Source organism: Pan paniscus, chromosome 23, assembly GCF_029289425.2.
Source record: "Pan paniscus chromosome 23, NHGRI_mPanPan1-v2.0_pri, whole genome shotgun sequence".
NCBI lineage: Eukaryota > Metazoa > Chordata > Mammalia > Primates > Hominidae > Pan > Pan paniscus.
In genome coordinates this window covers 46,340,176-46,362,866 of record NC_085927.1, presented here as the reverse complement: position 1 = coordinate 46,362,866, position 22,691 = coordinate 46,340,176, and the positions used below count along the sequence as shown (strand labels likewise).

The following is a 22,691-nucleotide window of genomic DNA, read 5'->3' as shown; positions in this document are numbered from 1 at the left end:
TTTTGGCAAAGTATTTTGCCTGACCTCTCTGGTTCCAATGCTTATTCAACAAATGCTTAAACTTCCGTATGTCAGATACTGGACAATTTCTGCTCTGAGGGAGCTTTTCTCTGATGTTGACACAGACTGAAGAAAGTAAATGACATTCGGCCAGGCACGGTGGCTCACGCCTGTAATCCCAGCACTTGGGGAGGCCGAGGCGGGCGGATCACGAGGTCAGGAGATCGAGACCATCCTGAGTGAAACCCCGTCTCTACTAAAAATACAAAAAATTAGCCGGGCGTGGTGGCGGGCGCCTGTAGTCCCAGCTACTAGGGAGGCTGGGGCAGAAAAATGGCGTGAACCTGCGAGGTGGAGCTTGCAGTGAGCCGAGATCACGCCACTGCACTCCAGCCTGGGCGACAGAGCGAGACTCCGTCTCAAAAAAAAAAAAAAACAGAAAGAAAGTAAATGACATTTTTTGGTAGGTACTTGTAGGCCTGAGAGGTCAAGAAAATTTTTCTAAGGAGTCCCCAGCTACGATTTTTAATTAAAAGAATCTCCAGCCATGCAAAGCTGCAAGCTCGCAGTTCTTTCCACCTGCCCTTCCCCCAAGAACACTCAGCCCCATTTCACCGGACTTTGAAGGTTCCTACACTGACTTAGTATTTCTCCCCATGTAAATCTCATGCAGGGGCCACATGCCACCCCTGGGAAGCCAACCTTGATCATCCAGTTCACGTTATCTTCCTCCTGCCATTTATCTTTCCTCCACTGAGCTTTAATTCCAGGCTCCACTTCCTGTGATTGTAAACACATCCCTGCATCCCTATGTCTCCATTTGACCAGTCAGCTACCAAATGTCGGAAACAATGCCTTGCCCACCTCTCCTGTTTGGTGGAAGATTAGGACAGTCGTGTATGTTACTTGGTAAGCAGTACACTGAGTCACTGTAGCAAACGCTTGTTAATTGGCTTATCGGTCCTGGCTCCACCACGCTGGTTTCCAGTCCCACAAAACTGGGTAGGCCAACTAGTTTTAGCGTTTGGCTACATTCATGGAATATGAGAGCTAGGATTAGCTCCAAAAATCACGTGCTCCCCTCCCTCCGTGTAGAGAGGCACATTTTAAAACGAAGGACCCAGTTCCCCATCCCGGATCTCCAGACCTTCCACCCTCGCGGGTGCGCGCTAGCCCCAGGCCCCTCTGCCAGCCCCCGGAGCAGCGCACGCAGCACGTGCGCGCCTCTCCCGCGCGGGGCCGGAGCAGGCAGCCTGCCAGCTGGTCCCGGCGTGCCGCGCGCCGCGCACGTGACCCCGCCCCCTGCCATTGGTCCGGGCGCGAGGGGCGGAGCCGCCGCGGAGCTAGCGAGCCAAGCGCGGCCTCATTAGACCACTGGTTGCAGCCGGAGCGGCTGGGAGGTTCGCGCGCTTCTCAGGGGTCGGTCGGAGGCAGGGAGGCCGGAGCTGCGGGCGTAGGGACCTAGCGGCTCCTGAAGCGCAAGCGGGCGGGCGGCAGGTGTGCGCGGCATCCCTGTCACGTGGCCGAAGAGCCTGGGGCGCGCGGACCCTGGCAGGGGGCGGGGCGCACGCAGGCCACACCCCCTTCAGGCTCCCACCCGGTCGCTGGAGAGGGGCCAAGGCCTCTGGAAGGTCCAACCTGGAGGGTGGTTCAAAGGGGTGTTGGGCACCCTCAAATTAGGGGAAAATTGGGGAGTACTCTCTCCTTACCCAGGGTGGAGGTTACTACAATCATAAGCGGGGAGCCGGTGCCCCTGAGGAAGGAGACCCTGAGGGAGATAAGATGGAGGGGCTCGGGATTCCGGGGAGCCCCAGGTCCCAGCTTGAAACGGTGGAGTCCGGGCAAATGAGCTCTGAGGACGGCTTCTGGGCCTGGCCGTGACCCAGATTGCAGTGAGAGTTCCCGCAGGCCCCGCCTCTTTCTGGGCCTCGTGTCTCCCAGTCGCCGGGCCGGGTGCGAGGCCTTACCCCTCTGATCTGCTGCAGGATGGGCCTCTCCGCTGCGGCCCCGTTGTGGGGTCCCCCGGGGCTGCTCCTGGCCATCGCCCTGCACCCAGCGCTGTCGGTGCCCCCGCGCCGGGACTACTGCGTGCTGGGCGCTGGGCCCGCGGGCCTGCAGATGGCCTACTTCCTGCAGCGCGCTGGACGCGACTACGCAGTGTTCGAGCGGGCCCCGCGGCCCGGCAGCTTCTTCACACGCTACCCGCGGCACCGCAAGCTCATCAGCATCAACAAGCGGTACACGGGCAAGGCTAACGCCGAGTTCAACCTCCGCCACGACTGGAACTCTCTGCTCAGCCACGACCCCCGGCTGCTCTTCAGACACTACTCGCGTGCCTACTTCCCCGACGCCCGCGACATGGTGCGCTACCTGGGTGACTTCGCGGACACGCTGGGGCTCCGTGTCCAGTACAACACCACCATCGCCCACGTCACTCTGGACAAGGACCGACAGGCCTGGAATGGCCACTACTTCATCCTAACTGACCAGAAGGGCCAGGTGCATCAGTGCAGGTAAGGCCGGTGCCAGAGCTCACCTGCGGAAGCTGGGACCTTCCCCACACGAACCACACACCTTGATTGGCCAGTAGGTATGGGAGGAATGGACGAAAAAGGGTATTTCGCTTTTTTTTTTTTAAGACGGAGTCTCACTCTGTCGCCCAGGCTGGAGTGCAATGGCACGAGCTCAGCTCACTGCACCCTCCGCCTCTCTAGTTCAAGCGATTCTCCTGCCTCAGCCTCCCCAGTAGCTGGGATTACAGGCACGCACCACCACACCCGGCTAATTTTTTTATATTTTTGGTGGAGATGAGATTTCACAACGTTGGCCAGGCTGGTCTCGAACTCCTGACCTCAGGAGATCCACCCACCTCAGCCTCCCCAAATGCTGGGATTACAGGTATGAGCGACCGCACCCGGCCTTCAATTCTATTTTTGAAACCACTCTGTGATCAAAGCATTCTTCTGCAAGCCGGCAGGATCCAAGTCCCCAGCTGCCCTCCCCTGGATGGCGATCCTCACCAATGGAAGGAGCAGGACTTTGGAATCAAGCCTATCTGTGTTTAGACTCTGGCTCTGCTGCTTTTAGGAGCTCTCAAGCCATGGGCCTGCAGGGCCTGTGCCTCCTCACCTGTAAAGCAGGTCACATACCACCTCCAGGTTGCTTGGAGGAGTCAGAAAGATGGTGCACAGATACACTTAGTACAGGGCCTGGTACAGAATTACTGCTCAGTGGATAGATGTATCTGTCAGAGGACTCAGAAAGGGGAAAGTAGAATGTCAGGTTTCATTTCATCACCAACAGTCATACCTGGTCTGATTGCTATGTGCAAAGTTAGGTGAATTCTCCATTTCTCATACTGTCATCTTCTCCTCTCTCACAGGGCAAATTTAACCCCCAGTACAGTGCTAGGGAAAATACTGTGAGCTCAGGGAGAGGCAAGGGCAGAGCCTCTCAAGTGCACTGGGATGAGGGCGTAAACAGATGAATGAATGAAAAATGAATGAATGAATGTCCTATTTTCTTTTAGGGGCCGGCGGTTGGAGCCAGGCAGGTGGGTGGGTGGGTCCAGGGAGTGGTTTTCCCTTAGTGGTCTTATAGCTAAGAGACTAAGCCATCTTTCCTCTGTCCCCGACTGCAGCGTCCTCCTTGTAGCCACTGGTTTATCAGTCCCCAACCAGGTTGACTTCCCTGGCTCTGAATATGCAGAGGGTTACGAGTCCGTGTCCGTGGACCCTGAGGACTTTGTAGGCCAGAATGTGCTGATCCTGGGTCGTGGGAACTCGGCCTTTGAGACGGCAGAGAACATCTTGGGTGTCACAAACTTTATCCATATGCTCAGCCGCTCCCGGGTCCGTCTGTCCTGGGCCACCCACTACGTTGGAGACCTCAGGTAGGCCACATCCCCGCATGTGTGTTCTGTGCTGGGAGCCCAGAGTGTGGAAAGAGCCTCCCCAACCCTCCCCTGCCCTTCCTCACCCCAGCTGCACTGCCCAGCTTTCCTTTGAGTCTCTCTCCCCTGCATTCTCTGTGGGCTCAGAGCCATCAACAATGGCCTGCTGGATACCTACCAGCTGAAGTCCCTGGACGGGCTGCTCGAGTCTGACCTGATGGATCTGGCCATCCTGAAGGACAGCAAAGGCAAGTTCCATGTCACCCCGAAATTCTTCCTGGAAGAAGCCAGCACCAACCAGAGTGCCGACTCCATCACCCTCCCCCAGGACGACAATGACAACTTTGCCATGCGCGTGCCCTATGACCGGGTAATCCGCTGCCTGGGCTGGAACTTTGACTTCTCCATTTTCAATAAGTGAGTTCCATGCAGAAGGAGGTGGGCTCTCCTAGCAAACCCTCCTGACCCCTCCCTAGGGGAACAGGGTGGCTGTTCAGTAGGCTGGCGACAGAGCTCTCAGGACAGCACCCAAAGAATGGATGTGAGTGCTGCCTGATTTCCCTCCAGGACATGAGCTCTGACCATTGAGGGTCCCAGGTGGCCCCGAGGCCCTTGGTCCTGGAGCAACACCAGCAGATCTTCATCAGCATTGGGAGCCTCCACCTGTGAGTTGGAAAGGCCGGCTCAGAGAGAATACAGAGGGGAATTTGCTCGAAGGCAATATAGCGTAGTGGCTGAGAGCACAGGTGCCGGAATTGTCCTGAGATTCTCTGCTTGCCAAATCTGTGACCTCGGCGAAAGTTATTTAACCACGCTGTGGCCCAGTATTCTCATGTCTAAAATGGGATTCAAAGTTTGTTTCTCATATGGTTATTGCGAGGATTAACATAAGAATATGCTTGGAGGCTGGGTGCGGTGGCTCACACCTGTAATCCCAGCACTTGGGGAGGCCGAGACAGGTGGATCACTTGAGGTTAGGAGTTCAAGACCAGCCTGGCCAACATGGTGAAACCCCATCTCTACCAAAAATACAAAAATTTAACCAAGCGTGGTGGTGGGTGCCTGTAATCCCAGCTACTCAGGAGGCTGAGGTGGAACCTGGGAAGCGGAAGTTGCAGTGAGCCGAGATCACGCCACTGCACTCCAGCCTGGGTGACGAGACTCTTATCTCAAAAAAAAAAAAAAAGACGAATGTGTGCAGAGGCCAGGCGCAGTGGCTCATGGTCTCACACCTATAATCCCAGCACTTTGGGAGGCCAAGGCGGGCATATTACTTCAGCTCAGGAGTTCAAGACTAGCCTGGACAACATGGTGAAACCCCACCTCTACAAAAAATACAAAAATTAGCCAGGTGTGTTGGCACATGCCTGTGGTCCCAGCTACTCAGGAGGCTGAGGTGGGAGGACTGCTTGAGCCCAGGAGGTCGAGGCTGTGGTGAACTAAGATCATGCCTCTGCATTCCAGTCTGGGCAACAGAGTGAGACCCTGTCTCAAAAAAAAAAGAGATGGCTGGTCACAGTAGCTCATGCTGTAATCCCAGCACTTTGGGAGGCTGAGGTGGGCGGATCACAAGGTTAGGAGTTCAAGACCAGCCTGACCAATGTAGTGAAACCCCGTCTCTACCAAAAATACAAAAAATTAGCCAGGCATGGTGGCACGTGCCTGTAATCCCAGCTACTCGGGAGGCTGAGGCAGGAGAATCGCCTGAACCTGGGAGGTGGAGGTTGCAGTGAGCCGAGATCGCGCCATTGTGGACTCCAGCCAGGCGACAGTGCAACATCTCCATCTCAAAAACAAAAAAAGAGGAGAGAAGGAAGGAGAGAGAGGGGAGAAAGAAAGGAAAGAAAGTGCTGGGAGCTAGGTGCAGTGATGAGTACCTAGCTACTCGGGAGGCTGAGGCAGGAGGATCACTGGAGCCCAGGAGGTCAAGGCTACAGTGTGCTATGATCATGCCTGTGAATAGCTGCTGCACTCCAACCTGGGCAACATAATGAGACCCTATCTCTTAAAATAAAGAAAGTACTTGGCATATATTATGTGCTCAATAAAATGTTAGTTGCTTAAGTTATTTATCATTGTATTTTGAAGGGCTGTTTTATGAAGCCTAGATTTTAAACATTGCTGCCGACTACCTCGGGAGGTTTGGTATCAAAGCAGCATCCAGTCTTTCACTTGTCTTCTGACCAGGGTGCAGAAAGACAAAGGAGAAGCTGGTGTGCCTGTCCAGACCCTCCTTTCCATCGGCCTCCCAAAGTGCTAGGATTACAGGCGTGAGCCACTGTGCCTGGCCTGACTTCATTTTTTGTTTGTTTGTTTGTTTGTTTGAGACAGAGTCTTACTCTGTTGCCCAGGCTGGAGTGCAATGGCATAATCTCGGCTCACTGCAACCTCTGCCTCCTAGGTTCAAGCGATTCTCCTGCATCAGTCTCCTGAGTAGCTGAGATTACAGCCATTGCACCACCACCCCCAGCTAACTCTTTTTGTATTTTTTCATAGCGACAGGGTTTCACCGTGTTGGCCAGGCTGGTCTCGAACTCCTGACCTTGTGACCCGCCTGCCTGGGCCTCCCAAAGTGCTGGGATTACAGGCGTGAGCCACCTCGCCTGGCCAACTTCATCTCTTAAATGGAGATGATAATACCCACCTCCTGGGGTCATGGTAAGGTTTAAATGAAACGAGAAATCTAAGGCACTCAGTGCCAGTAATAAGTGCCACTGTAATAAGTGCCTCCTGGCTGGGTGCAGTGGCTCACGCTTGTAATCCCAGCACTTTGGGAGGCCAAGGCAGACAGATCACCTAAGGTCAGGACATCGAGACCAGCCTGGCTAACGTGGTGAAACCTTGTCTCTACTAAAAATACAAAAATTAGCTGGGCATGGTGGCAGGAGCCTATAATCCCAGCTACTCGAGAGGCTCAGGCAGGATAATAGTTTGAACCCAGGAGGCAGAGGTTGCAGTGAGCCGAGATCGCGCCATTGTACTCTAATCTGGGCGACAAGAGCGAAACTCCATCTCAAAACTAACTAAATAAGTGCCTCCTACATAGCAGCTGTTTTCATGAACAGCCCTTTCCACTGACAGGTCCCTCAGACTTAACTCGGGAAATGCATTCGGCAAGAAGTACCCGCTGATTCGAGCTAGCTACGAATCCAAAGGAAGCCGGGGTCTGTTTATCCTGGGTACCGCCAGCCACTCGGTGGACTACCGGAAATCTGCTGGGGGCTTCATCCACGGATTCCGATACACAGGTGAGCCCAGCTGAGAAGGCAGAACTGTCCCCAGATGGAACCACTCTCAGCATCCCAGGGTTTATAAATCTACTCCTATGTCCAGAAGCATTAGGGGATTGCTTGTCAGTAGCTCATTGTCATAAATTGTCTTGGGGAAGTGACAACAGGTTTTTGTGGTCTGACGACATGTTTAGGAAAGTATCAGATTAAGTGTAAAAGTCCACGCCTGTAGTCCTAGCTACTTAGGAGGCTGAGGCAGGAGGATCCCTTGAGTCCAGGAAGTCAAGGTTGCAGTGAGCCATGATGATACCACTGCACTCCAGCCTGGGTGACAGAGCGAGACTTGGTCTCAAAAATAAAATAAAATTAAGTGTAGGCCAGGTGCAGTGGCTCACGCCTGTAATCCTAGCACTTTGGGAGGCCGAGGCAGGTGGATTGCTTCAGGCCAGGAGTTCAAGACCAGCCTGGGCAACACGGCGAAACCCTGTCTCTACTAAAAATACAAAAATTAGCCAGGTGTGGTGGCGTGCGCCTGCAGTCCCAGCTACTCGGGAGGCTGAGGCAGGAGAATCGCTTGAACCCAGGAGGTGGAGGTTGCGGTGAGCTGAGATCACACCATTGCACTCCAGCCTGGGCAACAAGAGCAAAACTCCATCTCAAAAAAAAAAAAATGCAATTGGATTATGTCAGTTCTTTTTCAAAACTCTCAGTACCAAGGGTATAAATTTTCTGCCAACTTGAGAATGTTTACAAAGAAAATACTAAAATATCTTTTAAAAACATAATTCTATTTATTGCACTAAAATAATCCCCAACCAAAAATTGATACTTGTGATTTTAGGAGTAAATGGGAAATAAAAAGGCAGTGAGAGAGATGAATTCACGCATGTTGGGTGACTTCAGTGGGCTGAGCACTGAACACCCGACCCTGGCAGGGCCACCAGCACCCCGAAAGGTGGGTGTGAAATCTCCATTTTCCTCAAGAGTGTAAAACTCTGAGGCTCAGAGTTTTGGTGATTTTCTCACCATTATGGGAATTACACTCCAAGGCCCAGGAGCTTTCCTGAAAGACACTTTCTACAAAGGTCTTCTCTTCTTTCATAGAAAGCAAACTGGTGCCCTTTCTGTGGAGAGGAGTCTAAAATGTTAGATGTGGCCAGGCGCGGTGGGTCACACCTGTCATCCCAGCACTTTGGTAGACTGAGGTGGGCGGATCACCTGAGGGCAGGAGTTCGAGACCAGCCTGGCCGGTATGGTGAAATCCCATCTCTACTTAAAATACAAAATTAGCCGGGCATGGTGGCGGGCGCCTGTAATCCCAACTACTCGGGATGCTGAGGCAAGAGAATCACTTGAACCTTGGAGGTGGAGGTTGCAGTGAGCCAAGCCCACACCATTGCACTCCAGCCTGGGCAAAAAGAGTGAAACTCTGTCTCAAAAATAAATAAATAAATAAAAATTAGATGTTCCTGCTCCTGTGGTTAACCTTCTGAGAAGGACAGGGTGTTGGTTGAAATTCACTCAGTGAGGCATACAGTATTCAGTTAGGTGAGTCTATTTGAAAGAATGGAGTCATAATCTTACAGCTGAGCTTTAAAAAATTAGTATTATTATTATTTTTTGAGACAGCATCTCGTCCTGTTTCCCATGCTGGAGTACAATGGCGCCGTCTCGGCTCACTGCAGCCTCGACTTCCCAGACTCAAGCCATCCTCCCACCTCAGCCTTCTGAGTGGCTGGGACTTCAGGCGTGCACCACCACACCCAGCTAATTTTGTTGTTTTTATTTTTGTGTGGTAGAGACAAGTTTTCGCCATGTTGCCCAGGCTGGTCTCAAACTCCCAAGCTCAAGCGATCCACCCACCTCAGCCTCCCAAAGTGTTGGGATTACAGGCATGAGCCACCACGCCTAGCCTGAGCATTAAAAATGTGAAAATATAGGGAATTACGGGGAGTAATCTTTATATTCTGCCACTCAAAGACATTCAATATTTATATTTCTTTTTTCTTTTTAAAGACAGTAAGGCAGGCTGGGCATGGTGGCTCATGCCTATAATCCCAGCATTTTGGGAGGCCGAGGCTGGCAGATCAGCTTAGGTCAGAAGTTCGAGACCAGCCTGACCAACATGGTGAAACCCCATCTCTACTAGAAATACAAAAATTAGCCAGGCTTGTAATTCCTACTACTTGGGAGGCTGAGGCAGGAGAATCACTTCAATCCAGGAAGCGGAGGTTGCAGTGAGCCAAGATCGTGCCACTGTGCTCCAGCCTGGGCATCAGAGTGAGACTCTGTCTCAAAAATCATAATACAAATGAAGACGGTAAGGTGGACTTTATTCCAGGTTAGAGGACTACAATAATAAGTGTAGGGACCACTGCAGAGGGGTCTTACAGTACAGGCAAAGGATTGGACTCAATTCTGGGAGTCGGTTCCTCCTGGAACCCAGGAGGCGGAGGTCGCGGTGAGCCGAGATCGCGCCACTGCACTCCAGCCTGGGCAACAGAGCGAGACCCTGTCTCAAAAAAAAAAAATAAAAAATATTTAAAAAAAGAACTTAGAGACAGATGGATTTAGGCTGTGAAAGAGAGGGTGAAATCAAAGATTTCCATAGGCGCGTCTCTGATGGAAACAGAGCTGTGAAGGGGGGAAGGTTTCTGGGGAAGGCTCCGTGTCGGACTTGACGTTCCTTATGTGAGGTGGGGCCGGTGGGACTCCCACGTGCAGATGGCCTGAAGCAGGGGCAGATGGACTCTGGCCTGGAGACCAACTCCAGCTGTGCTCACTCCTTTGCCTGTTGTCTTGGCCGCTTTTACACTAGGGGCAGAATTGAGCAGCATCACTGAGTCGTGTATGACCCACAAAGCAGAGAATATGGATTGTCTGGCCCTTTCCAGAAAATACCTGCTGGCCCTGCTCTAAAGGCAGCTGCCATCTCCTCCCCTCATGTGTTCACCACCTACGCATTTGCGCTGGGCCATGGAGACCAGCGTGTATGGCGTTCTCAGGGGTCGATGAGGCCTGGGTGACCAGAGATAAAATGGTAAGTGCAGCATGCCGTTCCTCCCTCTGGCTGTTCCAGTGCGTGCTGTTCACCGGCTCCTGGAGCACCGCCACCACAGCGTCACCTGGCCCGCCACCAAGCTCCCCATCACACAGCTGACCAGCTCCATCGTGCGGCGCGTGAATGAGGCTTCTGGGCTCTACCAGATGTTCGGTGTGCTGGCCGATGTCATCCTGTTGAAGGAGTGAGTAGCCAGTCCTCACCCTACTCCCCTCGGCCCAGCTTCCCCAACGTGCCGCATAGCGCTTCTCTTCCTATTCCAGGTGTGAGGTGCCCAGTTCTTTCCTAAGATGAAGGCTGCTGTGGGGAACATGCCTGTTCTGGGGAAAAACAATGACATCACCTCTACAGACAGTCCTATGAGTGGCCATGGGCACATTAGTGAGCCTCTCTGAGCCCTTCTTCCTCATCTGCAAAATGGGGATAATTGTGCCTACCTTGCAGCAATAAAGGAAGGAGTAAAGGTCACTTGTGGAAAGTGTTTGGCATCACGTGGATGAGCAGTAGTCAGAGGCAGCCACGTGGATCTCAGAGCTCCCTCAGGCCAGGGCCTTGCCGGCCACCATCGTCAGAGTCAATTTAGTGATAAGCAGCAGATCCCAGAGGATGGACAGTTCCTGAGAAGGAAATGGTGCAGAGCACAGAGGGGTGAGGGGCGGGGGGAGACAGGTGGCAGGGAGAAGCAGGGGAGCAACCTTCAGTCGGAGGGAACAGCCCGATCCAAAGGCAGGGCATGCTATAGCACACCAAGTTCAGGGACATGCAGGTAGTGCAGCCGCTTTCTGCACAAAACCCTCACATCACCCTCCATGCCCCTGCCCCTCTTTTTTTTTTCTTGAGACAGTCTCGCTCTGTCATCCAGGCTAGAGTGCAGTGGTGCGATCTCTGCTCGCTGCAACATCTGCCTCCTGGGTTCAAGCACTTCTCCTGCCTCAGCCTCCTAAGTAGCTGGGATTACAGGCACCCGCCACCATGCCTGGCTAATTTCTTTTTTGACTCAGAGTCTCACTATGTCTTGCCCAGGCTGGAGTGCAGTGGTGCGATCTTGGCTCACTGCAGCCCACATCCCAGGTTCAAGCGATTCTCGTGTCTCAGCCTCCCGAGTAGCTGGGATTACAGGCCCACGCCACCACACCTGGCTAATTTTGTATTTTTAGTAGAGACTAGGTTTCACCATGTTGGCTAGGCTGGTCTCAAACTCCTGACCTCAGGTGATCCACCCGCCTTGGTCTCCCAAAGTGCTGAGATTACAGGCGTGAGTCAGCATGCCTGGCACCCGTGTCTCAACACCCCACATGCAAACCATGGACAAGTCTTGTCACCTCTCCCTTCAGATGATGTCTGGAGCCCAACCAGCTCTCACCTGCTCTACCACCACCACCACCTCGGTCCCGATCACCAGGCTGTATCACCTGCACCCATACAACAGCTGCCCCACTTGGCCTGGGGTCTGTTCTCAGCACAGTAACCAGAGTGGTCCTTAGAAACCTGAGGCACGCTGATCCCAGCTCTGCTCAGTCGTCCCCAGCAACCAGCAGTGTCACCTCTCGGGCCAGACGACCCCTCACGTCTCGTCATGGGAGGCGCAGCCCTCCTTGACCTCTCAAGGCCTCCGGCCCCCTCTCCTGCTCTCTGCCTGCTGTTCACTCCCCTCAGCCACGTTGGCCTTTTCTGTTCCTTGAACACAAAGTGCTCACATACTCCTCAGGGCTTTTTCCTGACTGTTCTCTCTGCCTGGGACACTCTTTCCCCAGATATCCCATTCAGGTTACATGGAATTTTCTGGACTCTACCCCACATGTGCGTGAGAGCTGAGCTGAAAAAGTAATGTTAAGTGAGGGGTGCGCTGCTTGACTGACGCTCCTTAGAGGGGGAGATACGGACACACACAGGCTCACCCCCGGGCTGCACCCCTCACCTCTGCCACAGCACTGAGGGCCTCCCCCGCGTTGCTGTTCTCCCAGGAATTCCACGGCCTTTGAGTACCTGGAGGAGTTCCCCATACAGATGCTGGCCCAGCTGGAGACACTCACAGGGAGGAAGGCAAAGCACGGGCTCTTCGTCATCAACATGGAATATGGCAGAAATTTCTCTGGCCCCGACAAGGACGTCTTCTTTGATGACCGGTCTGTGGGGCACACAGAAGACGCCTGGCAGTCTAACTTTCTTCATCCTGTCATCTACTACTACAGATACCTCCCCACCGGTGAGCAGGTCTCTGCCCTTCCCCAACCTGTGGGCTCCTCAGACCTCACCGTCTGCAAGGTTGTCACCCACCCTGAAACCTTCACACACATGCTCAGCTGACAGGTGGGATGGCTGCGGGACTCTGCCTAGAGACCACTTGGGCAGAAGGTCCCAGAATGATGAACGATGCTTCCAGATTCTGACACATACCGTGACTGGCACAGGCCATGCGGGGAGTGTCGTGCTGTCCGCCAGGCACTGTGTAGTAAGAGGGACACGGCCCTGCTGCAGGTCTCCAGAGGAGGCTGACTGTGGTGGGGCGGGAGGGGTCTGAAGAGTAGAGGGAACTGGAGCTGGTTAACACAGTACAGAGAAACTGGGCAAAATCCCTAGGCCTGTCATTTTGTCACTGTGTGACCTTGGACCATTACTTAACCTCTCTGAGCCTCAACCTCCCCTCTGTAAAATGGGGATTACAACAGTACCTTTCTTGTAGGGTTCCACGAGGTTAAACCTGACAGCGTACACAGAATGCCAGCCCACTGCAGGCACAGAGTAGCTACCGATAAGTGAACAACCTCGGGAACGCACCCCCTGCTTCAGAGCTTGAAGGGCAGTCAGGTAGAAGAGGGTGGTTTAAACAGGGGTTGTTCCCAAAGGCAGAAGTCGTGTCAGCAGGTAGCAGTGACAGGTGCAGATCTGTGGTCAGTATAAGGAGGCACTAAGAGGCTGGGCATGGTGGCTCACGACTGTAATCCCAGCACTTTGAGAGACCAAGGCAAGCGGATTATAAGGTCAGGAGTTCAAGACCAGCCTGGCCAAAATGGTGAAACCCCATCTCTAAAAAAACATGAAAAAAATGCAAAAATTAGCTGGGCATGGTGGCACATGCCTGTAATCCCAGCTATTCAGGAGGCTGAGGCAGGAGAATTGCTTGAACCGGGATCCGGGAGGCAGAGGTTGCAGTGAGCCGAGATTGTACCACTGCACTCCAGCCTGGGCTACAGAGCAAGACTCTGTCTCAAAACAAACAAACAAACAAAAAGGCCGGGCGCGGTCGCTCACGCCTGTAATCCCAGCACTTTGGGAGGCCGAGGCGGGCGGATCACGAGGTCAGGAGGTCGAGACCATCCTGGCCAACATAGTGAAACCCCGTCTCTAATAAAAATACAAAAATTATCCAGCGTGGTGGCGTGCGCCTGTAATTCTAATAAAAATACAAAAATTATCCAGCGTGGTGGCGTGCGCCTGTAGTCCCAGCTACTAGGGAGGCTGAGGCAGGAGAATCGCTTGAACCCAGGAGGCAGAGGCTGCAGTGAGCCAAGATTGTGCCACTGCACTCTAGCCTGGGAGACAGAGCGAGACTCTGTCTCAAAAATAAAGAAAAAGGAGGCACTAAGAGTTAAAGCTGTTCAGTGGGGGAATTGGTCACCTCCAAATTCAGGTTTCCCAGAATAGCGATGGCCAAGTCATGACTCGATGGCCATCTGACTGGGACACCACAGAAGGGAGCCCACACCAGGGAGAAGCTGAACTAGATGAGTGCTGAGACCCCTCGCCTCTATCTGAGTCTTCTCAGAGAAAGGCCAGTTTGAAAGCAGCCACAGCCAGGCGCAGTGGCTCATGCCTGTAATCCCAGCACTTTGGGAGGCTGAGGCGGGTGGGTCACCTGAGGTCAGGAGTTTGAGACCAGCCTGGCCAACATGGTAGAGACTAGAAACCCCGTCTCTACTAAAAATGTAAAATATGAGCTGGGTGTGGTGGCGGGCACCTGTAATCCCAGCTACTCTGGAGGCAGAGGCACAAGAATCACTTGAACCCAGGAGGTAGAGGTTGTGGTGAGCCTAAATTGTGCCACTGCATGACAGCCTGGGCAATAGAGCGAGACTCTGTCTCCAACAAATAATAATAAAAAATAAAAAGCAGCCACAGTAGATCTCAGTCCATGTGAGTCTTAGGGAAACGCCAGCCTCACGTTATTAGTTTCAGCACTGCCTTCCGAAACCACAAGGGAAAAGCCTAGTTCCTCTTCCTCATGGCAGCCTTTCAAATATCTGCAGGTGGCTCTTGAACAGGCTGACCACAGCCCAGCATGGGAGGCTGTCGGGAAAGCCGAGCACGAGCGAATGAGGGAAGTGTTTGGGCTGTGCGGGATCCGTGCTGTGTCGGCCCGAGGAGGGGAAGCCCAGCCTCGAAGCTCTGACATGGCCCCCTCTCTCCTCCCCACAGAACAGGAGGTGAGGTTCCGCCCTGCACACTGGCCCCTGCCTCGGCCCACGGCCATCCATCACATCGTGGAAGACTTCTTAACAGACTGGACTGCCCCGATCGGGCACATCCTACCTCTGAGGCGCTTCCTGGAGAACTGTTTGGACACCGATTTGCGAAGCTTCTATGCAGGTAACTTAAGCTCCCAGAAAGACAAAGGGTCTGAGCTCCAGGTTGAAGAAAGGTCACAGAGACCCAAGCCCCGTGGAGTTTCAGGACCCATATCTGGAAATCCAAACCCCAGACTACTGTTCCCGACAATGCCATGGGCTAAATTACAACTCACCTAAAAATAATGGATAATATGTCTTCTTTTTTTTTTTTTTTTTGAGATGGAGTCTCACTCTGTTGCCCAGGCTGGAGTGTAGTGGCGCAATCTCAGCTCACTACAACCTCCGCCTCCCGGGTTCAAGCGATTCTCCTGCCTCAGCCTCCCAAGAAGCTGGGACTACAGGCACATGCCACCATGCCCAACTAATTTTTTTATTTTGTAGTAGAGATGGGGTTTCACCATATTGGCCAGGCTGGTCTCGAACTGACCTCGTGATCCGCCTGCCTCAGCCTCCTGAAGTGTTGGGATTACAAGTGTGAGCCACCACACCCAGCTGATAATATGTCTTTTCAAAAGGATTAGCAGGGCCAGGCGCCATGGGAAGGCGCCAGGGCCAGGTATGGGTGGGAAGACAGAGCTGGAGCAGGATGGGAGGCCTGTTTAAAGACACTCCAATAAAGCTTGGATCTCAGTAGGGAAGCTGGGAGCCAAAACCCTCCAAAGGAGGAGATAGATGACATGCATGGTTTTGGCCCTAGATAGAGTGGGAGAGAAAAATCTCTGAAAATATTCAACCAGTAGGCCCTGCTTGTGTAAATTTGGGGCCAAACTTCATGAGATCATTGAGCTGTAGAAATCACAGAAGCAAATGCACACCTTCTCAAGAAATACACTTTTAGGCCAGGTGCAGTGGCTCACGCCTGTAATCTCAACACTTTGGGAGGCCGAGGTGGGTGGATCACCTGAGGTCAGGAGTTCTAGACCAGCCCTGGCCAACATGGTGAAACCCCATTTCTACTAAAAGTAGAAAAATTATCTGGGGGCGGTGGTGGGTGCCTGTAATCCCAGCTACCTACTCGGGAGGCTGAGGCAGGAGAATCGCTTGAACCCGGAAGGCGGATGTTGCAGTGAGCCGAGATCATGCCACTGCACTCCAGCCTGGGCAACAGAGCGAGACTCCATCTCAAAACCAACAACAACAAAAATGCCAGGGTGTGTGAGGGAGTGAATTCCCACCCTGAGTTGCGGGTCCCACCAATGCATCGTCCCAGGCCCTTTAGCCTCCTGTCCCCCACTTTCTAGACACTGTTTGACTGTACAGGCCACTGTGTGCTGCTGCCTTGGACTGGAGCGAATCCGCCCAGCAGGCGGCCAGCTGGCATAGTGGCAGCCGTCCCTCTGTTACTGTAGCTGATGTGCAGCTGCTAGTGCTGGCCCCAGATTCTGCTGAGCATCTGAGCCCCCTGCAGAAGGGATGATGTTGTCAGAAGGTGGTGCCTGCCAAACAGCCACCTTGCTGCCCTCCCAGTCTTCCCGCTGTCCTCTTGCTCATCTGCTCTCTTACCCGCTTGGAGAGGCTTGCCATGGCCTGGCCTCCCAGGGGCCTCCATGCTAAGAGTCAGAAATAAACAGGAAGTCATATTTCTGGAGCACCTTTTAGCCTGGTCACCCATGGAAGCCTCACGACATCCTTTGTACTGTGCCCATTTTTCACTTGAGATAGAGGGGCTCAGGGAGGCAAGAAGGCTCGCTCAGAGTTACAGAAGGACTCCAGCCCATTCCTGACACTCCGTCTGCCCTTGTCTCTAACTCCCTCAGAAGGCTGAGCCCATATCTGTGTCAGCTCTTCTGTTTGTTTAAAGTCTTATAAGTACTTGGCTAAATGACTTTTTCTCACTGTATTAGTCTGTTCTCACATTGCTATAAAGAAATACCTGAGACTATAATTTATAAACAAACAGGTTTAATTGGCTCACAGTTCTGCAGGCTGTATGGACGCATGGCAGCATCTATTTCTGGATGCTGGATCACGCCTGTAATCCCAGCACTTTGGGAGGCCGAGAAAGGCAGATAACTTGAGGTCAGGAGTTCAAGACAAGCCAGGCCAACATGGTGAAACCCTCTCCCTACTTAAAAAACACAAAAATTAGCTGAGCGTGGTGGCGGGCACCTGTAGTCTCAGCTACTGGGGAGGCTGAGGCAGGAGAGTCACTTGAACCCAGAAGGCAGAGGTTGTAGTGAGCTGGGATCGTGCCACTGTACTCCAGCCTGCCTGGGCAACAGAGGGAGACTCTGCCTCAAGAAAAAAAAAGAAAAAGAAACCACTCCTGTGATGCAGTCACCTCCCAGCAGCCCCACCTCCAGCATTAGAGATTGCATTTCAACATGAGATTTGGGCGGGGACACAGACCCAAACTATGTCACCCACCTTCCCTACCTTCATTCTCATTCCCACAAGGAACTCCCAGACCTAGCGGTTGTTCCTTTCAGTAGCTTCTCTCTTTGCATGGCTTCTTTTGGTTGTTTCTTCATATTTCTTTTTCTTTCTTTTTTTTTTTCGAGACAGAGTCTCTGTCACCCAGGCTGGAGTGCAGTGGCACGATCTTGGCTCACTGCAACGTCCGCCTCCTGGATTCGAGTGATTCTCCTGCCTCAGCCTCCCAAGTAGCTGGGATTACAGGTGTTTGTCACCACGCCTGGCTAATTTTTGTATTTTTACTAGAGACGGGGTTTCTTTCTCATTATGTTGGCCAGGCTGGTCTCGAAGTCCTAACCTCAGGCGATCCACCCGCCTCGGCCTCCCAGAGTTGTGGGATTAAGGCGTGAGCCACCACGCCCGGCCGTTTCTTCATATTTCTACATGATAAGTATCCACAGCTATCTTATAATTGACCAAATTTGATTCATGCACCAGCTTTCTGTTGTGGGATAGATGAGGATATACCCGTTTTTCTTTATCCCCCACACTGTTTAGATCAGAACTTTGCACATGGTATTTGCAACTCAAATGTTGTTGAGGGACTGCGTCTTTGCAGGCAGATCTGAGCTCACAGTGGAACTGACCACTGAGTTCCCAGCCGCACCAGGCCGAGGGTCTGCTCATGAAGGTCAGAGCCCCGCCCCCAGTGTGGTCGCCTGCAGAGCCCGGTGCTCAGCCCTGATGTCTGGGAGCTGAGGCATTGCTGTGGTTTGCTTTTATTTTGGAGCCTTGTTCTTCCAGAGTGTCAAGGCAGCCCCCTGCCCTGGAGCCTCGTGGAGGGTCATGATTCATGACCTACTCAGGTTGGACGTGAGATGCCCAGAAAGGTCAGCTCCCAGTTTCAAGGGATGGAAGATACCAGGCAAGGCCTGCAGTGAAGCCCCCACACCTGGCATTGGCAGCTCCCCTTTCTGCACCCCTCCCCACACGTCCCAGCCTGGCTCATTCTCCTCATTTTGCTTTTGTGTAGAGTCCTGCTTCCTGTTCACCCTCACGTGCCAGAAGTTGCCACCCTTTTGCCAGCAGGGGTACCTGAGGATGCAGGGACTCGTGAGTACCGAGAGCCTTCGGCAGCACAGAGTGGAGAGCAGGCTCCTGCGGGACTATGCCCCCACAGGCAGGCGCCTGGAGGACAGCAGCCAGCAGCTTGGTGACCAAGAGCCACTAGGTTCCCCCCTGGCTCCAGGGCCTCTGGCTCAGTCCGTCGATAGCAACAAAGAGGAGCTCTGACTGTCCCTTCCTAAGCTGTGGGCACAGTGGCCAGGCCTCCCCACCTAGGCCCATGGTCAGTCCCTCTTTCCCCGCAACCTCACACTCCCGCCAATGCGTGATTGCCAAAGACCACTCAGATCATGGCAGTGTCTGCAGCAAAGCCACCAGATGGCACGTGAGGGCTGAAAGTCGGGGATGCGGTGGTCTCCTCCCTCCTGTCAGGGGGCAGAAGAAGGGCATCCTCTGTCAGGTGGGAGCTGCCTTCCCCAGCCCAGTTTGTCTGCAATGGAGCTGTCGCTGAGCCCCAGGCCAGCCCAGTTCTGCCCCCTCTCAAGTGCTCCTCTTCCTTCCAAGCCCCTCCTCAGATGGGCCTGCATCCCGCCTGTGGAGCGCTTCACAGGGGAAACCCATCCGCATCTTAAGGGTTTGTGGCAAGCGCTTTAAAACAAAAGCTCTGATATCCTCAACAACCACAACGGGCAGGTGGGATTGTTGCCCCAGATGACTGCTGAAGACACCAGCTGAGGTATGTCAAGTAATTCCAGGGACCCCCAGCTGGGAGTCCCCGTCTGTGTCACTTGCCACACACTGCCTCAACCTCCCCGCCCCATTTTCAGCAGGGTTTGGGCTTAGCTACGGAGCCCAAGAGGGTCAGCCCTGCTTATCATCATAGGCCCAGCAGGCTGATCTCGAGCAGCGATAGGACAGCTCCCTGCAAAGCCATCTTAGCAACTTTCTCACTGAGAAGCAGGATTCAGAGCTGCTCTCCCCAGTTGCACCCCCTGACTCATCTTCCAGCTGGCTCTTCTCTCCCATCCTACTCCCTTCCGTCTCCCTGCCCTCTGCCATCCTGAACCATGCCTTGCTTCTAACCTGCCTGGTCAAGTTTTGTGAAACTTATCCTGCTGTCTCTGGGGCGGGCACCTATATGTGCTCACCATGTGTAAGGTGACATTTCCTAATGCCTTTGTGTGATAATGATGATGAATTTGGTTCCTAGTCTCTTCTTCATCGCCCTTCCTCACCAGCAGTCTGCACTTTCCCATCAGGCGTCTTAGTCTCATTTGTAAGTGCATAAGATAATCACAGTGATTTTTCAAAGCCCAGGATCATAAGTGATTGCTTTTTCACTGGTTCTTACTAACTCTTCATGTATCCACTCAGAATTCCAAGGACAATCCCAGCACTCTGGGAGGCCCAGGCAGGTGGATCACCTGAGGTCAGGAGTTTGAGACCAGCCTGACCAACATGGAGAAACCCTATCTCTACTAAAAATACAAAATTAGCCAGGCGTGGTAGCACATGTCTATAATCCCAGCTACTGGAGAGGCTGAGGCAGGAGAATCACTTAAACCCGGGAGGCAGAGGTTGCAGTGAGCCGAGATTGCGCCATTGCACTCCAGCCTAGGTAACAAGAGGGAAACTCCATCTCAAAAAATAAATTAATTAAATTAAATTAAAATAAAGCATGCGCTGGGTACAGTTGCTTACACCTGTAATCCCAGCACTTTGGGAGGCCAAAGTGGGCCGATCACCTGAGCTCAGGAATTCGAGACCAGCCTGGCCAACATAGCAAAACCTTGTCTCTACTAACGGTAAAAGAATTAGCTGGGCATGGTGGAGCATGCCTGTCATCCCAGCTACTTGGGAAGCTGAGGCAGGAGAATTGCTTGAACCTGGGAGGTGGAGGTTGCAGTGAGCAGAGACCGAGCCACTCTACTCCAGCCTAGGTGACAAAGCAAGACCCGCAGTAAAGCCCCCACACCCCATCTCAAAAAAATAAAAAATAAAAAAGAACAAAGTATGCTACAACAAAAGTGAAAAGAGAAAAAGAATTCCAAGAACCCGGGCTTTCTGGATCCAAAGCTCTTTCATGGGGACGTCCTCTTCCCCTCTTGGCTAGGTCCAGACTTTTTCTTTTTCTTTTTTTTTTTTTTGCAATGGATTTCGCTCTTGTCACCCAGGCTGGAGTGCAATGGCACGATGTCGGCTCACTGCAACTTCTGCCTCCCGGGTCTAAACAATTCTCTTCCCTCAACCTCCCAAGTAGCTGGGATTACAAGCGCCTGCCACCACGCCCAGCTAATTTTTGTATTTTTAGTAGAGACAGGGTTTCACCACATTGGCCAGGCTGGTCTCGAACTCCTGACCTCAGGTGATCCACCTGTCTTGGCCTCCTAAAGTGTTGGGATTACAGACATGAGCCACCACGCTCGGCCCAGTCCAGACTTTTTAACTACCTGGCCCCACTGCAGACACAGTTCCCTCCAGTCCTTCCCAGAGTTACAAGAAGAGGACTCCAGTAGCCTTATTCTGTCAGGGATGAATTGTTTACCCCATGATAATGTAGGATATCATAAATTCTTCTTCAAAGGTTTTAGCCTGTAATTTGTTAAGTACATTGAGTTCTGAGATCCTCTCCAAAGAAGCAATGTATCAGTATGTTCAGCTCACCTGTTCTTTGTTCTTCATTTTAAATTTTAATTTCCTCATTCTTTATGTCTCCTTGCCCCTAGTTTCAGTAAACAATCCCCTCCTAGCCTCTGTCACCTGCTCTGACCTGAGTCACCTTTAGTCACCTGGTCCATAACCGTCTTTCCTGTCTAAACTTCTCACCCCACCACTCTGGCTTATACCCCTGCTCTCTTTAAAATAGCCAATCAGAATTAGCTTAGATTGTGCGGTCCAACCCTAGCCCATAGGGGAACAACACAGCAGTAGGGGGTACCTGCATCAGGGATAAGAACCCATTCCCCTCCCTTGTTCCGGTGTGCTCTCGCCATTGCACCATCCATGAGACGCACTCTTGTATAGAAGTAAAATTGCCTTGCTGAGAAAATGTATGTTTGAGTGCTATTTCTTTTGTGGCACTGAAAATTTATTTCTAACAAATTTGGGGTCTCATTCGGGATTCCCATCCACCTCTGAGGAGGGTCTAGACCTCTCCCATGAGGAGGCACGTCCCACTGCCTTGTTGCGGTGGCCACAGGGGTAAGGAATCGAGACCAACCAGTGTGACGAATAAACCTATACTCTCAGCAAGGCAGAAAGAAACGGGCTGGCGACCTGGGGGAAAGGATCCTCATGTACCACAGTGACCAAGTAACTGTGCAGAGACCAAGCTAAGAAACATCGCAGGGGTGACAAAGTATTTCCTTGGTGGTCAGGATATTCTGGGGGTTGAAAGTGTGCATGAATGCAAGGAGCCTCCAGCAGGTGGGGCTAAAGGATAGGCGAGACATCTCCAACAGGGGAGATTGAGCTTAACCAGGACCCAAGATGGGAAATGCCCCAAGTAAGGTAAGAGATAAAAAGGAGAAAGCTAGCAACAGTAATATTCCCCCTAATAATCCCCTAGGCCTAATGTTAAAATGTTAGAAGGATAATGAAAGGACCAAAAACAAAAGCAGCTGCTGTCCCAGACCCTTCTCCTATCTCTGATGTCCCCTTTCTTACAACCCTGCCTCTTGAGAATCGTCCCAAGAGCCCACTCACTACCGACCTAAGTACCTTTCCCTTAAAGGACTTCAACGTGAGATAGAGCAATGTAAAAAAGATATTCAGAATTTCCCTTTCCCCTCTTCTCGGGGGAAGAAAGAGACATGATCCATAGAGCTGCTATGGGAGCCTAGGAACACGAACACCCTCCTGGCCAAAACGTTCCTACAGCAGATCAACAAACTCCCACCCAAGACCCCCAGTGGGACAATAACAACGCAGCCCACCGAGAAAATATGCAGGACCTTAAGGAATTGATAATAAAGGGGATTAAAGCATCAGTACCCCGAGGCTGGGCGCAGTGGCTCACGCCTGTAATCCCAGCACTTTGGGAGGCCGAGGCAGGCAGATCACAAGGTCAGGAGATCGAGACCATCCTGGCCAACACAGTGAAACCCCATCTCTACTAAAAAATACAAAAAAAATTTGCTCAGATGAGAAGCCTGAGGCCGATCAGGGTGAAGTGACTATGGCATAAGGACAAACAGGACTGGTCCGCCTGTGAAATTCAGAATGTGAATTAGGCAGGAAAATTGGCTCTCTAGAAAATACTGTGGAAGTGCTGAATAGGATTGATAGGTGGCTGTGGAAAAGAAAGTGCTAGAGACACAGAAAACCGATACAAAAATGGGCAGGGCGGCCAGGCGCGGTGGCTCACGCCTGTTATCCCAGCACTTTGGGAAGCCGAGGCGAGCGATAACTTAAGGTCAGGAGTTCGAGACCAGCCTGGCCAACATGGTGAAATATAAAATTTCTGTACCAAAAATATACAAAATTAGCCAGGTGTGGTGGTGCTCGCCTGTAATCCCAAG

General features: G+C 52.4%; 1 protein-coding gene and 1 long non-coding RNA gene across 7 annotated transcripts; one reads left to right on the top strand and one right to left on the bottom strand.

The window, feature by feature from the left end:
• The first annotated feature begins 1,304 nt into the window (after positions 1 to 1,304).
• On the top strand, positions 1,305 to 21,220 carry FOXRED2 (FAD dependent oxidoreductase domain containing 2). 6 transcript variants are annotated; one of them, XM_003821527.6, is made up of 9 exons: positions 1,305 to 1,400; positions 1,986 to 2,513; positions 3,641 to 3,892; positions 4,040 to 4,309; positions 6,974 to 7,140; positions 10,202 to 10,367; positions 12,148 to 12,389; positions 14,600 to 14,770; positions 18,140 to 21,220. In XM_003821527.6, the coding sequence occupies exons 2-9, from the start codon at positions 1,987 to 1,989 to the stop codon at positions 18,397 to 18,399; spliced, it is 2,055 nt and encodes a 684-aa protein (XP_003821575.3). In that variant the 5' UTR covers positions 1,305 to 1,400; position 1,986; the 3' UTR covers positions 18,400 to 21,220. The 6 variants fall into 6 exon arrangements, with proteins under 6 accessions (XP_003821575.3, XP_008973258.3, XP_063459505.1 ...); XM_003821528.6 differs by having other exon boundaries at positions 1,332 to 1,497; XM_008975010.4 differs by lacking the exon at positions 4,040 to 4,309.
• On the bottom strand, positions 10,475 to 17,784 carry LOC134730150 (uncharacterized). Its single transcript, XR_010111825.1, has 4 exons — positions 17,128 to 17,784; positions 12,581 to 12,700; positions 12,102 to 12,311; positions 10,475 to 10,800 (listed from the first exon to the last, which is right to left on the bottom strand). It is a non-coding gene; the product is annotated as an uncharacterized LOC134730150 (long non-coding RNA).
• Positions 21,221 to 22,691: the final 1,471 nt, after the last annotated feature.